At 32.1% G+C, this 14,606-nt stretch overlaps 2 protein-coding genes across 2 annotated transcripts; both read left to right on the top strand.

Annotated features, from left to right (window-relative positions):
• Positions 1 to 878: 878 nt before the first annotated feature.
• Positions 879 to 5,411, top strand: LOC139500203 (G-protein coupled receptor 157-like). Its single transcript, XM_071288943.1, has 4 exons — positions 879 to 1,483; positions 4,016 to 4,240; positions 4,358 to 4,362; positions 5,006 to 5,411. The coding sequence occupies exons 1-4, from the start codon at positions 997 to 999 to the stop codon at positions 5,342 to 5,344; spliced, it is 1,056 nt and encodes a 351-aa protein (XP_071145044.1). The 5' UTR covers positions 879 to 996; the 3' UTR covers positions 5,345 to 5,411.
• A 6,614-nt stretch (positions 5,412 to 12,025) lies between these two features.
• LOC139501350 (G-protein coupled receptor 157-like) lies at positions 12,026 to 13,876 on the top strand. Its single transcript, XM_071290396.1, has 3 exons — positions 12,026 to 12,668; positions 12,973 to 13,196; positions 13,605 to 13,876. Exons 1-3 carry the CDS (start codon positions 12,179 to 12,181, stop codon positions 13,869 to 13,871), a joined length of 981 nt encoding a protein of 326 aa, XP_071146497.1. The 5' UTR covers positions 12,026 to 12,178; the 3' UTR covers positions 13,872 to 13,876.
• Positions 13,877 to 14,606: the final 730 nt, after the last annotated feature.

The following is a 14,606-nucleotide window of genomic DNA, read 5'->3' as shown; positions in this document are numbered from 1 at the left end:
TGAGTTAAATTTAGACGGTTTTCGAATAAATGGAAAAGGCTGCATTCGTGTTCATTCTAAATATTACAATGTAAGTTGTATTTGATGATAACACATAACATATAAAGAGGTTGAGGGTGAACACGAATGCGGCTTTTTCATTTTTGACAAAAACTATCTAAAAGGTGACATATTATGACATATTTGATAGATTTTTCATATTTATCCTTGAATATGAGCGTCTGAAATGACTAAATCAGTTTAAATCTTTCACACAAACTAATTGATCGACTGAAGTGGCCACTTAAATGTTTATAAAGTGTACACAAACTTTCATCAGATGAACCTGAAATTTGGGGCTAGTTGTCAAGTTGATAATAACATTATATATTTAATGATGTTTATCACTTTTAAATTATTAAATTGAGTTTGAAAATTCAGAATGAAAGTTTTTATTTTGTACGCAATAAACAACGGTCAATGATACAATAGCACTACGATAAAACTATATATACATTACATGTAACATGGTATTCCATCGAAACATCTCAAACTTTCCTTTTTAATTTTGCATTTGATATAATTATATGTGTACAATTTTAAATACAAAAAAGAAAGTGAATTTAAATGGTTAGCAATATAACACATTGACGGTTGTTTTAATAAAAACGTTAAGGATTTGGTGTTTTCAAAATTGACTCTGTTATTTGTCATCACTCAATAATAATCACCTCAGAGGCACTAATGTCCTTTTCAGGCATCCGTGACAATTTAAATATAACTTGGACATATTCATAACAAGACATCTATTAAATAGTAAAATAGTAATGTAACACTGTGTTATATACACAAAAAAAGTCATGTGATATATTCGTGTGTCGTAAGTTCACTGGTATATATATAGTACATGTATGTACTTGTTGATCGTATTTAGGAAACTCTGGATGAAAACGAAAGTTGTGAAAATATTATTTTCCTAATATTTCTAAATTTACTATTTGCTTGTTTTGTTTGATTATGGATTCCCTCAATTGTAGTAATAGTTCTATCAATTTAGCAGCAAAGATTACAAAAGTAGATATAATCGTCACAATGGTTACCTCCTGTTTGTCTTTAAGTGGTGCTATTGCAATATTTTATACAAGTGGACGTAAATGTTACCGAGGGCGATCCCTCAGTGAGCCTCGAAAATTTCTCGTGTATTTGACCATAACAGACTTCTTCATAGCTTTTGGTTACTTATATGGAGCTGTGCGATTTTTACGTGATAATTCTGCGAACTATGAGGTAAAGGACACGGGTTGCATTGCACAAAGTTTTGTCACAACAATGGCTAGTCTATGTTCATTTTGGTGGACCTCAATTATATCATTCAATTTCTGGTGGACCTATACGTGTTATGCGAACGACAACAGTATTTTCGGTTCAATCAACAACTCAACACGAAAAAGCACATGGAATGTAAAAATATATGTCTATCACATATTAAGTTGGATAGTTCCGGGTAAGACGCATTATAAAAAATGTATTTAATTCATTGGTGCACATACATGCATTATTTATTTGTCTATTCACACATTGAGTTTGACTGTCCCTTTGGTATCTTTCGTCCCTCTTTTACATATCTTTTTTTTTTCATTACTCGAACACTTTTTGGAATTTTAACGTGATTTTATATAGTACTAAGTTTTTGATAAACATTAATTTCACTATTTTACAAATCATTCATTTAAAACGCGACTGTCAAAACGGTAATATACACATTTATATGTTAATTCGATGAATTCCAAGTTTCTCTATGTAAAAGCGTTGTCCGAAGTACATTTTGTATGAAGCCCGGAACTGCTTCATACTAAAAATGTGCGCACGGTCAACGCTTTTACAACCCTATAAAGTGACAAAAAAAAGCATTCAATACTTATAATTACATTTTTACCTATAGGATCATGAAAACACGCCTTTTATCAATTTTTTATTTCATTTACCTGACAGGTGCACTTTATCGTGGAACCTCGTGTCATCATGAATGAAAAGTTGCATTGTGTAATGCAATTGATTAAAGAATATCACGAGATTGCTAGTTAGCCAATCAGAATAACGTATTATAATGAAACATACATCTAATGTAATTATTCAAAAATGTAAACTCCAAGTTTAATTAACCACTCTTATCCGTAACGATCTATTATTCGATGTAAATTCAAGAAGAAATGATATGATTGCCAATGAGATCATTCGTGATCAGAGACAAAATGACTTTGATGGTTAGTCATTAAAGGTGACTGTAGGTCTTCAACAATGAGCAAAAACCATACAAAGCTTTAAAGACCCCGATAGACTACGACAACATAAAAATGCAAGTCGTTTTCTAATTTTTGTAACATGTGAGTTATTCAAAAATATGGTCACATTCTCACGGATATATATAAATTATTTAAATCAGATAATTTTGTCAGACAATTGTTTAATTAAGAGATTGAAACACGGGAAAATACTTATTTCATTAAACAAGTGATTTTCTCTCGCACTGTTTATTCATCAATCTATTTAAGTATATATTGGGTTACGTAACGGAAATTCTACTTTAAATTATGAATACACTATACTATCGTTCAAAATATGTTCATAAGGCACTATACACTGTATAAAAAAATATTGAGCAAGGTACTATCATTATCTCTAAAAACACATGTAATTTATTTATCAGGCAACTTTTTAATACATAAAATTAACCCTTAAACATTTATGTTGGGTAATTGTGTGTTATAATGTTATCTTGACACAACATTGCTGCAGTTTGGATTAGTTCTAAATTATATTAAATCTTGAAAGAAACTATCAATTGAACAGTTCGTCTGACTTCTTTAAACCAAGTTCAGGGCAGTATTGACAGTTAAAATTTACGATTTATTCTCACAGTTTCAATATAGAACTCATTTTTCCAGTTATATATATCATGTGTAACTTGCATCTGTTCAGTTCATTTTATTATTTAGAACAAATTTTTACTTTTTTTGGTATTAATTTTGTGCAAAAAACTAAATATATATCATTATTAGCATGTTCTGTGCTTTGCGTAAAATATCATGCCACGTATGCATCATTAAATAGATATACGGAGATGTGGTATGAGTGCCAATGACAAAACTCTTCATCCAAGTCACAATTTGTAAAAGAAATACCATAATAGGTCAAAGTACGGTCTTCAACACGGAGCCTTGCCTATAATTGTATAATTTTAAAATTTACAAATCACATAACCTCAGGTCTCTCAAGAAAGTTATATTTGCATTGTGAAATCCAATTAGTTCACCTTATAAAATACAATAAAAAAACCTGAATTGTTTGATTGTCTTCGAAAAAGAATGTATGGCATTCCCGATACTTTTATCTCTAATTTAAGATAATCTAGCTTTTCTATCCTGCTTGACCAATAGTATAAAATTAAATTACCCCTGTGTTAGTGTTGTTAAGTCTTTTTTATGTTGTGTTTTGTGTTTAATTGTTTGTCTGTTGTCTGGTTTTTTTGGGGGTTTTTTTAACATTTTTTCCCTTGCATTTTATGTCTTTTTTCGATTAAGAAATTGAATGTCCCTCTGGTATCTTTCGCACCTCGTTTAATACTCTTAATAAAGAAAAAATATTTTAAATTTAAAAAATTAAGTCTAGGAAGCAATGACTTCCTTTGAATTATCTTTTACTTTTTTCAAAAATTTACTTACCCTGTTGTCAACATCATGCTTGTTTAGGAGTTTTTGCCATTTCGTTTCAGGTTTTTACCTTGATTTGTCTCCTAAAACAATTTACCTGATTTCAATAACGGTCACATACATGGTACTGTCGCTCAACTTTGATTACTAGTATTCTTCCTAAGAACAGAGCCTTTAATTCTCTAAGAGAAGAGTTTCTGATACTTACCATGCTTATAACATGTATAACCTAATTCATATTTTGAAGGACTTAAGACAGATTACTTTGACGGTTCTGAAGAGTTCTAAAAACTGATCTAGTCCTAACAATATATTATTATTTTTAGCTATTATTATTTTCACCGCACTATCGAAGGGTGTACTCGGAGCGGATAATTCGGATAGGACAGGGCCGTGGTGTTGGATTTCTGCTAACTTGTCAGTCAGAGAACAAATTATATGGATGGCTGTGTCTGGAAAAGGATGGGAAATATTGATGTATTTTTCTTGCTTCGGATTTTACATGCTTTTGAAATTTCGTCAAATGTGGGAAAGAAGTAGACAAAAAAAAGGTAAAATTCACTTTTCAAAAATCGATTGTAATGCTGGTCGTGTATTCTAATTTATGAAGAAATGTAAGTTAAATTATTTTATAAATACTGAAAAAAATCTTAAATCTTAAACATCAGGAAAGGTAAGAGGAATTTAGTATTTTTTTAGGTGAAAGCGCAGTTATATTTTAACAGTACACCAAAGTATTAAGTTCATTATCTTTCTGTTGAAAATCGTGTTTTTTTTACAAGGTCGCATACAACTATTTGAGAAAAAAGTTTACTCCTTGGTAACTATATATTTAATAATGTAAAAAACTATCAAATATTTACAGTGTTTGGTATAGCCTTAATATTCAGATTCATCTTTCGTCAGTCAATAATAAACATTACCTAGTGCTGGCGTGTTTAGGGGCATACACCTTCGAGATCTTGATTGTCAATTAATTTTTAAACCTTTTAAATGTGTACTAATATTCAATTTTATTGTTGCGAGACAACAACAAATATATGGACAAATATGTAAAAAGGTAGAGAATTCAAATTAGAATACAGTTTTAAAAGCATCTGTTAAGAACATGACGGTATGACAGTATCCAAAATAACAACATAAACTCGTTTTGACACACAGTCGTCGAATATTGGACAATATCTAAACACTACAACATTTTTACAATCTTAAAGTAATGTTTTTTAATGTATGACAATTTTAGTCTGTATGGCTATTAAAATGCTTATCTCTGATAAAATGTGCACTCGATTTATAATTGAATCTATCTGTTGCAGATGCAGGAACAATTCGGGAGTACATCACCTTTGATACCCAGGACCAGATGCAATCAACAACCGCCCGAACATAAGCTGAGTTTCATTTTCTTGAGGATAGTGGAAATAGTGCTAAGGATTTCCGGCACAGTTCGGTTTATAATGACCGCTCTCAGAAGACATGCATGTATAAGTCCACCATTTTATGAACATGTCGATGTCATTTTGATGCACTTTCAAAGTTTCGGCGATTGTGCCCAAGCGTTTTGTTCTTTCTTAATATTTTGTGTCTTCAGGAGATTGTTTCGATATATAAATAACAGAAATGGTAACACCAACCTTTCACATGAAGCTAGTTAAGTTTTCCAAATTATAAACAAAAAGATATTGTAACACTGTAAAGAACAGAAATAATCAAAATAAAATTCTGTGCTATCTAGTTTTAATTATAAATTAACACATTTATCTTCAATGAACACTCGGACATGTTGAATCAACAAAAGTAAAAAATGGAAAAGATTCATTTTCCAATGTTTATGAGAATAGTGCGGTTTTACCATGTGAAGAGTTTAGAAGTATTAAAAGTAAACTGTAACACAGTGTTAATTACCCCGACCAGACGCGTACGGTCGGACCATATGAGTATATACCAATATGGTCATGACCATACGTGTATGGTCCAAATACTCATATAGTCCGGAACACCTACAAATATAACTGTTGTTTGAAAAAATACAAAAAGCATAACAGTAATACACAAATTGGATATTACAATAGACCAGCACTATCAATAACATCATATTTCTTTGAACAAAAAGCAGTAAAAAGAAATAGAAGCCCAATACCACAAGTAAACTTCCCTCGTTTCAGTTTTGGACCACTTGATATTTAATATAACATATAATTGCGAATCCTGAACATCACTCCTACCAACAAAATTGCCATGAACCTAATTTAAAAAATACAAGGTTTAGAATTAGGTATACGAGACAAGCGCGTCAAATCCATAAGACTCATTGGTGGTTCCTAATGAAAAGCTTATGATTTACCTTTGATAGCATTTAATTCTTGGATAGAAATCGTCGTATTTCGATAATTTATACACGCTCATGGTAAATTTACAAAAAGGAACAATTGCAAACAAACAAGGAAATAAAATACAGCTTATCATTTGGAAGTAGGGTCATTTGTTAGTTTAATGTTTATTGTTCAGTAAAAAAAATCACAAAGCCCCTTATTTAATGTTTTTGGTGGAAAACTCATCACAAAAACAATTGGAATTGTTTTAGTAGTGATGAATGGCCAGTCTGTATTAAAAAAAAACTCAAATCAACACATGTAAAAACCATGGTAAATGCGTATGTTATAATATCAATCACGTAGCTCTATTAGTATTGTTAAGTTTAAAGATTACCAACGACTGGAACGAAAAGAAGTATTGTACAAACATCTTTTACGGGAGGCATTATATTTCCAAAACAATACAGAAAACGGCTATAGTATTCAAAAGTTTGCGGTATGATTAATCCAATCCAAGCTTAAGTAAATAAATGTTATGTTTTTTTTTAGATTAAATTCGTTTTGGTCGGTTGTATTACATTGTATATCATGAACTAGCAACCAGTTTAAGTTGAGACATTTATGTGTAGTTTATTTAAGTTTCATTCTATGGCCCATATATGATAATTGGGCACGAATTTTAAAGTGTTTGATACATGGAAACAAATATTAATTAAACATGTTTAAAACATTTGTTTCTCTCTTACGCTATTTTAATTCATCAATCTATTTTGATATACATTAGGATACGTTACGGAAATACTACTTGAATTATAAATACTCTATATTGTCTTTGAATAAAGTGTTTGAAACGTGGGAGAAAAACATTTTTCTCCCAGCAATAACGTCAGCATCGTGTTCCATATAAATAATGTATCATTCCTTCTATTTCTCATTGATACGTAGAGTTTCTCGGTAACAACGCAGTCATGCAACCAAAATCTAGGTAAGGGTAAGGGTAAAAGTTAAGGCAGAGGGAGTTCTGATTGTAACAAATCATGATCGAGAATATATATGTCGGACCGACCGATCCAACCTGAATCACAACGTATTGCTAGTCCATCAATATGTTTTAGTGAACAATAGTAGGGATGACACAGATGTGTCAAGCATGGTCGATCAATCGGAGATACTTACATACAGAACAACGAAAGCTGGAGAGCTTTTTATAAATTTTAAATGACAATTACAATGAGTATGCTGATCGTAGTATGAACGAAGTCGGGTCGTAAAAACAGCATGTTCGGGTCGCGATTAAAAAGTGATGGTCATAGTGATTTCGTAGTAAAGTCGCTGTGAGATCGTAATGCAGTCTTCCCGACATGAATCCCGTTTCGCTACGGTAGAACATCGATCTTTGCTATCTTACCACGACCGTACTACGACCTTACTGCGATCTGCACGATCACACTACGATCGTCAAAGCTTTCATTTTTTTCACAGCTCGTAGTGCGATCGTGGCCTAGTGGGACTGCGGTATTAAGTTTCATTTTTATGGCGTACCGTTTATACGTCCGTCTGTCTCGCTTCAAGTTAAAGTTTTTAAGGTGTTTTTGACGAATGGAGTTTAAGTCCAATCAACTCGAAACACGCGTCTGGTGTACATGTACTAAATTATAATCTTGGTACCTTTGATAACTATTAAAACTTACTACGCATGTTCCTTATTATATGATCTTTCTTTTTTCAATGCATTATATTTTTAAACCCTATTTAACGGACCACTGAACATAATAAATGGTAGTGCAAGTAGGACATCCGTGTATTGTGGACATATTCTTGTTGTGGCATGAATTGTTACCAGTACAGATATATCTTATAAAACAGGGAAACAATGACAATTGTTATTAGTTTTAATTAACTGAAGTAATTTTGTGGATACAACACTCCTATAGATCATTTTATTCTTAAACATAGCAATAAGTCATCATCTATGTATCTGATAACAATGAAATAACAATTGATTCTTCATCAGAATTTATAAGTTTCATGACTTCATACAGAAGCTTTTTACGAAGAATGAAAAGAAGCTAGCATCCTACTTCATTTACCGTTACATATATGATATCCTTTTGATAAGTAATTCAAAGTTTGGTGACAACATTGAACGCATCTATCACAACGAACTTAAAATGTACAATAGAACACAGTTACGTCTATAAATTGACAATGAGGGTCAGTTGAGAACAAACTTTTCAAAAATATTTGTCCTACATTCCTAATTGAATTTTTTTTCCATTTCTGTGTAGCAACATTCAAGTTATAGTTGATGAATATTGGGTATTCATCTCCCAGTTGGTATTCCAGGGATTGTTTTTCCTTTCATGATTTCCTTGATAGGTGGTTGTTTCTCTACGAAACTATTAACCAAAGATTCAAATGTACTTAAAAAATTTACGGACCCCATCAAGAGCTTGTTGGCCGTTATTGAAAAACTGTTCAAATCGCCGTAACCCCTAACCCGTCTTCCTTTTCTCCGAATGTGACCTACCGAATGAGAATTATAATCGGTTTAGTGCTTATACGAGGAACACGACGGGTGACACATGTTGAGCAAGGTTTGCGTACATGTATACTTCCAGAGCACCTAAGATAACCCCCTCTTTTTGGTGGAGACTGTGTTCCTTTCTTAGAAGCAAAAAATGATTGTCGAAAGATTTCTTTCGGCAGGACGGGCGAACAGACGAAGTCGAGCTATTATTCGTTAGTTCTAAATGTTGCGTTTAGTATGCTGTTGGTTGTCTTTTTATTATTTTTCTGTTTTGGCCATAACGTTTCAGTTTGTTTTCGACTTTTGAGTTTGAACGTCCCATTTGTATCTTTTGCCACTATTTTCCTTTTCTGAAATGTGTGCGCGATTTTCATGTACCGAAAGAGAACAATGCATTATGAACAAATTTTCTTAATCTTTAACAATGAGTAACTCGACGAGTGCTCCTACTTAAACAGAAAGGTTCTCCTTTCTGAAGCACTAGAGTTCTGCCCAAGTTTTGGGATGGTCCTGTTTCGCAATGTGTCGATTTTTGTTCCTTCTGCCGGTTTTTTTTCGTATTGTTTGTTTTTACTGATTTGATTTTTATCAATGCCCCCTTCGTATATCTGCATTCTTATTTTGTGTCTGGAACTTGTTAGAATGACTAAATAAAGAAATTGATATTGCACAAGATGAATTTACGAATGTAAGACTTGAGTTATCAAACACGCATATTAGTTTACAAGACATTTAAAGTATGTGGCCTAGTAGTGTTTAAGAAAGAAACATTATAACTGAATTCAGCTTTTTCCAAAGAACCCACCCCCTAGTTTTATATTATAGATTCGTGAACTTTTTATATTCTCATTTTTTTTATTTTAACATATGCGACAGGATTGGTCACGCAAAAAATAAAAATTATCATTTCAAATTTTATTTGATTTATTTGAAAAAATCATTTCATAATATTGCAATAATGGATCTTGCACGTGTGTTTCAACTGACTGCTTTGTGAAAAAATAATTAAATACTCAATGGACGTATGCGCCCTTTTCAGAAAACAGATACTGTTTTAGAAATTCTTTAACTCGAAGCTGCTTTTTTGGAGGTTAACGTTTGTTTATTTAAGTAAGTTTGTGCGGGATTTCTTGCACATGTGTTTTAACTGACTGCATTGTGAAAAATAATGAAATACTCAATGGACGTATGTGCCCTTTTCAGAAAACAGATACCGTTTTAGAAGTTCTCTTACTCGAAGCTGCATTTTTGGAGGTGAACTTTTGTTTAACAACAAAAAGACACTAGGAACAGACCTGAGAATACTCGCAGTTAACTGACAGCTAGTTCATAACCACTAACAACTAATAAAAAAATAATGCATCTAAGACTAAATTATCAATCAGTAATCATCCAACATCCAATGGATTAAGTGTAAAGACGTCATAAACAGTCAAGAGAAAAACATGACCTTGTGCAATTATAAACGGTTAGTCTGAGTAGACTGTAATCTATGTTGACGCTTTATGATATCAGTTTCTATTATGTCCATTTCTGATGAAACTGGTGGTTACAAAAAAAAATTAATTTCACGATATATAAACATTTTTTCGCTTGTACAACTGAGTATGCTCATGTGAACAACAAGAACGATGGGGAATGGTTTCTTGTCGACAAACGTTGATTAATTTTAACCACATTTATTATAAGATTTTGACCAAATACACGATAGAGAAGCAGAAAATACCAATGCACAGTCAAAACATAAAAGCATTAAAAGAAATACACATATTTGTTCAAAATAAACGGCATTTCCACATTTTCGAAATAATGTGTAAACAATTTTTGAATCTGATAAAAAATACTACAACTATTCATTAAACTTTTAAATGAAAGGAAACATACGACTAGGGCCCAAATAGAGTTCAATATATGTGGTATTTTCATAATTGAATGGTATTTGTAAGTATTTTAATAAATCAGTGTCTTGATTTTGAGAAAGAAACAATTCTCATTGTAAAAAATATCAAAATAAGACACACCATTACAAAAATGAAAAAAAACCCAACAAAAATAGAAAAAAAAGGAAACGACGGACATGTTTTACTCCCATTGTTAACTGTAAGATTCGTCATTTTTTCCTGATATTTGGGTATTCGTTTTACTCTAGCGGCTTCAAAATTACAATTACACGGATTTTGTTTTTATATATCTACAGGAACAATCTCTATGTCTCAATATTATCGAATGTGTACCTGTTGGAAGTCAATGTATGAAACAAAAAGTGTAAGCAATTGGTGGTACGTCGGAATCAACTTAATAATTCGTTGAATGGAGCTTTTTACATAAAGTGCTCTAATTCAAAATGGATCTTACAAAAACTAGACGGTTATATCAATATATGTATGTAGATATGATATAGACATACAATCTTAACCAATGATGGACTGCGGGAAACTTTCGTCAATATGTTTGGTTTGATATAATGACGATGAACAATCAATAGGATAGTGCATGTGGAAATGTATTATTATTATATTATTTATTTATTTATTTCTCTTTTCTTGCATTTATTTGTACTGTTCTTGTCAAGTAACATTGGCATTTGAACGATATGTTTAACATTGTCGTATATATGAGCGAGAGGTTTATCTGGTGCAAGAAAATTGGTACCGTTTATTTTATTACTACCACTGGGTCGATGCCTCTGCTGGTGGACTATTAGTCCCCGAGGGTATCACCACCCCAGTAGCCAGTACTTCGGTACTGGCATGAAAATACGGATTTTTTGTGTTATTAAAATTTACTGTTACAAAATGATAGAAATTATTATAAATTAAGGAATGTATCTCCCTCATGCAAAGCTCTGATTCCTTTCACGGATTTGGCTATACTTTTTGGACCTTTTGGATTATAGCTCTTCATCTTTTATATAAGCTTTGGATTTCAATTATTTTGGCCACGAGCATCACTGAAGAGACATGTATTGTCGAAATGCGCATCTGGTGCAAGAAAATTGGTACAGTTAATTTTATTAGCTAGCCGTGGAACTAGGTTCAACCAACCTTTTTTTTAAAGTTAGGAATGTGGTAGTTGTTATCAAATGGTTCGTTTCCATATATGTTGCATTGGCGTTTGTTGTCATTGTATTTTAGTATTTCTGTTCTTCCGATGTTTACCTCACAAGTTGATATGTTTTGCTCGGTTTTAGATCGTACCCTGGATTTGTTTTCTTTCACGTGTATATTATGATTATGTTTATAATGGAGCATGCATATACATGATGCACTGCATTACAGTTATCACAACCTTGTTTATGTGTGTAATCATCGCAATACAGATATACACTGAATGATATAGATAAACCAACTATGAGGATATACACAGTAGGTCTAATGATCTCATATTTACAAATGATATGATTGGGTTAGGTGAGCAATTATAAACTAGTGTTAGATATTAATCAAATACATTCATATGTTATCAATATTTACAAATTGATATACTTTGTCTTTATTTGAATGAACTTGCAAGGTCTGCATATGATGAATTGCATTATTGTGTTTTTCCGTAAGATGTAAAAATGCAGTTTACACTTTTAAAAATCAAATGACCGGTACAATGTAATTCTGTACTTGTTACGGATATATATACCGACGAGAACAATGGTTCATAATTATACCAATTTCACTGGAGAATATATTAAGAAAGTAACGGATATCGATATTGCAGTAACCATAACAACATGCTGTCTGTCTATTATTGGTGCTGTTATAATTTTTATAAACCTTGGACGGACATATAAACGGGGAGACCATATATCTACACCAATGAAACTTCTGTTATATTTAACTATAGCGGATATATTTAGTGCAATTGGGTTCTTATTTGGAGCCATTCGTTTTCTTTATGGTGACGACATCAGTCCTGAGAAAGTTTTAGCATGCCATAAAGAAAATGATTCCGGTTGTATTGCGCAAAGTTTTCTAACGACGATGTCTAGTATGTCTTCTTTTTGGTGGACCTCAATTATTGCATTCCATCTTTTGTGGAATTCTACAGACCAAAATCAATCTGGAAGCTTTAATCAATCGGAACATGCCAGAAAGGATATTCAAATGTTCGTGTATCATTTACTAAGCTGGGCCGTACCGGGTAAGCATTGATATTATTTTACAAAATGACAAAATGACATTAGAAGTCTTGAACTTTTTCCTAGCCAGACTGTAAATATTAGTCACTATTGCATGCATAGATCTAATCTGTAATACATTTTAGCAAATGAAAATTCTGTTTCCTAATTAGGTAAACCCATAAATGACTAAAGTCGAAATACTTGATAACGTATTACAATCCGAAATTACATCATCTGCATGCTATAATTTTAATATAAAAAAACAAATCAAATCTAAATATAAAATACACGAAAATAATTTCAACGTTTCTCTAAATTTTCTAGGTGCCATCACTATAACGGCAATGGCAAAGGGAATTCTTGGATCAGATTTATCTGTAGGATCAGGTGCATGGTGCTGGATTTCTGCTTGCCTGTCTGATAATGAAAGAACCATATGGATGGCTGTTTCAGGAAAAGGATGGGAAATACTGATGTATTTTTCCTGCCTTGGATTTTACATGCTTCTGAAATTTCGACAAAAATGTGCCATGATCAGATCCAGAAGGGTAATAAACAAGTATTAAAAATAAAAAAGAATGTATTTACAAGCAATCACAAAAACGTATTCTGTATGTACAAAAAGAGACAATGGCTAAAAGAGAAGTCAACCCTGCGATACAAAAATGCATTGATCAAAGGAAAACAAAATTTTTCAAATGTACGTGTATACAAGAGTCCGAGACTTATAAGCAGACAATGCTTTTTACCGCCCGTTATGTTATATGCATACGACTAGATACATCAAACATTGATAATTATCTTTTTATTATGCCATGAAAAAAAAACCTATAAGTTATTAGACAAAATAATTCCGGATTTTTCATTCATTGACATAAGTAAATGAAATATATCACCACTTAGTCAAATAATTTTTCGTACGAGTTCCTATTAAAACATCTTTTATTCTATTGCAGAAACATGCACAAGTAGATAGTTCGACACCGTTAATTCCAACTTCAAATCGACCAAATGAAGACATTAGATTTATGTATTTATGGTTGATTGAACTGTGTTTGAGATGTTTTGGAACAGTTCGATTTATAATGGCAGCTATAAAAAGGCATACTGGATACAGATCGGTTCACTATGAAGAAGTAGACATCTATTTAATGCATTTCCAATGTTTCGGTGACAGTGCTCAAGCTTTTTGTTCGTGTTTAATATTTTTTGGCTTTCGATGAATAATTCTACACGATTATAAAAATGTATAAAACATATGTTTTACAATTCTATATTATTTACGTTAGATTCTTATAAATTTCACAGATGCATGCAAATAAAAAGATATGAGAAAAGTTATCAAAGGTACCAGGATTATAATTTAGCACGCCAGACGCGCGTTTCGTCTACATAAGACTCATCAGTGACGCTCATATCAAAATATTTATAAAGCCAAACAAGTACGAAGTTAAAGAGCATTAAGGCCAAAATTCTAAAAAAAAATTGTGCCAAATACGGCTAAGGTAATTCATTCCTGGGATAAGAAACTCCTTAATTTTTCGAAAAATTCAAAGTTTTGTAAATAGGAAATTTATAAAAATGACCACATAATTGATATTCTTGTCAACACCGAAATGCTGACTACTGTGCTGGTGATATCCTCGGGGACGAAACGTCAACCAGCAGTAGCATCGACCCAGTGGTGTAAATAGTTATCAAAGGTACCAGGATTATAATTCTGCACGCCAGACGCGCGTTTCGTCTACATAAGACTCATCAGTGACTCTCATATCAAAATATTTATAAAGCCAAACAAGTACGAAGTTGAAGAGCATTAAGGCCAAAATTCTAAAAATAATTGTGCCAAATACGGCTAAGGTAATCCATTCCTGGGATAAGAAACTCCTTAGTTTTTCGAAAAATTCAAAGTTTTGTAAACAGGAAATTTATAAAAATGACCACATAATTGATATTCA

Source organism: Mytilus edulis, chromosome 13 (genome assembly GCF_963676685.1).
Source record: "Mytilus edulis chromosome 13, xbMytEdul2.2, whole genome shotgun sequence".
NCBI classification, from domain to species: Eukaryota; Metazoa; Mollusca; class Bivalvia; order Mytilida; family Mytilidae; genus Mytilus; species Mytilus edulis.
Note: the sequence above shows the minus strand (reverse complement) of the source record. Positions and strands in the feature narration are given on the sequence as shown.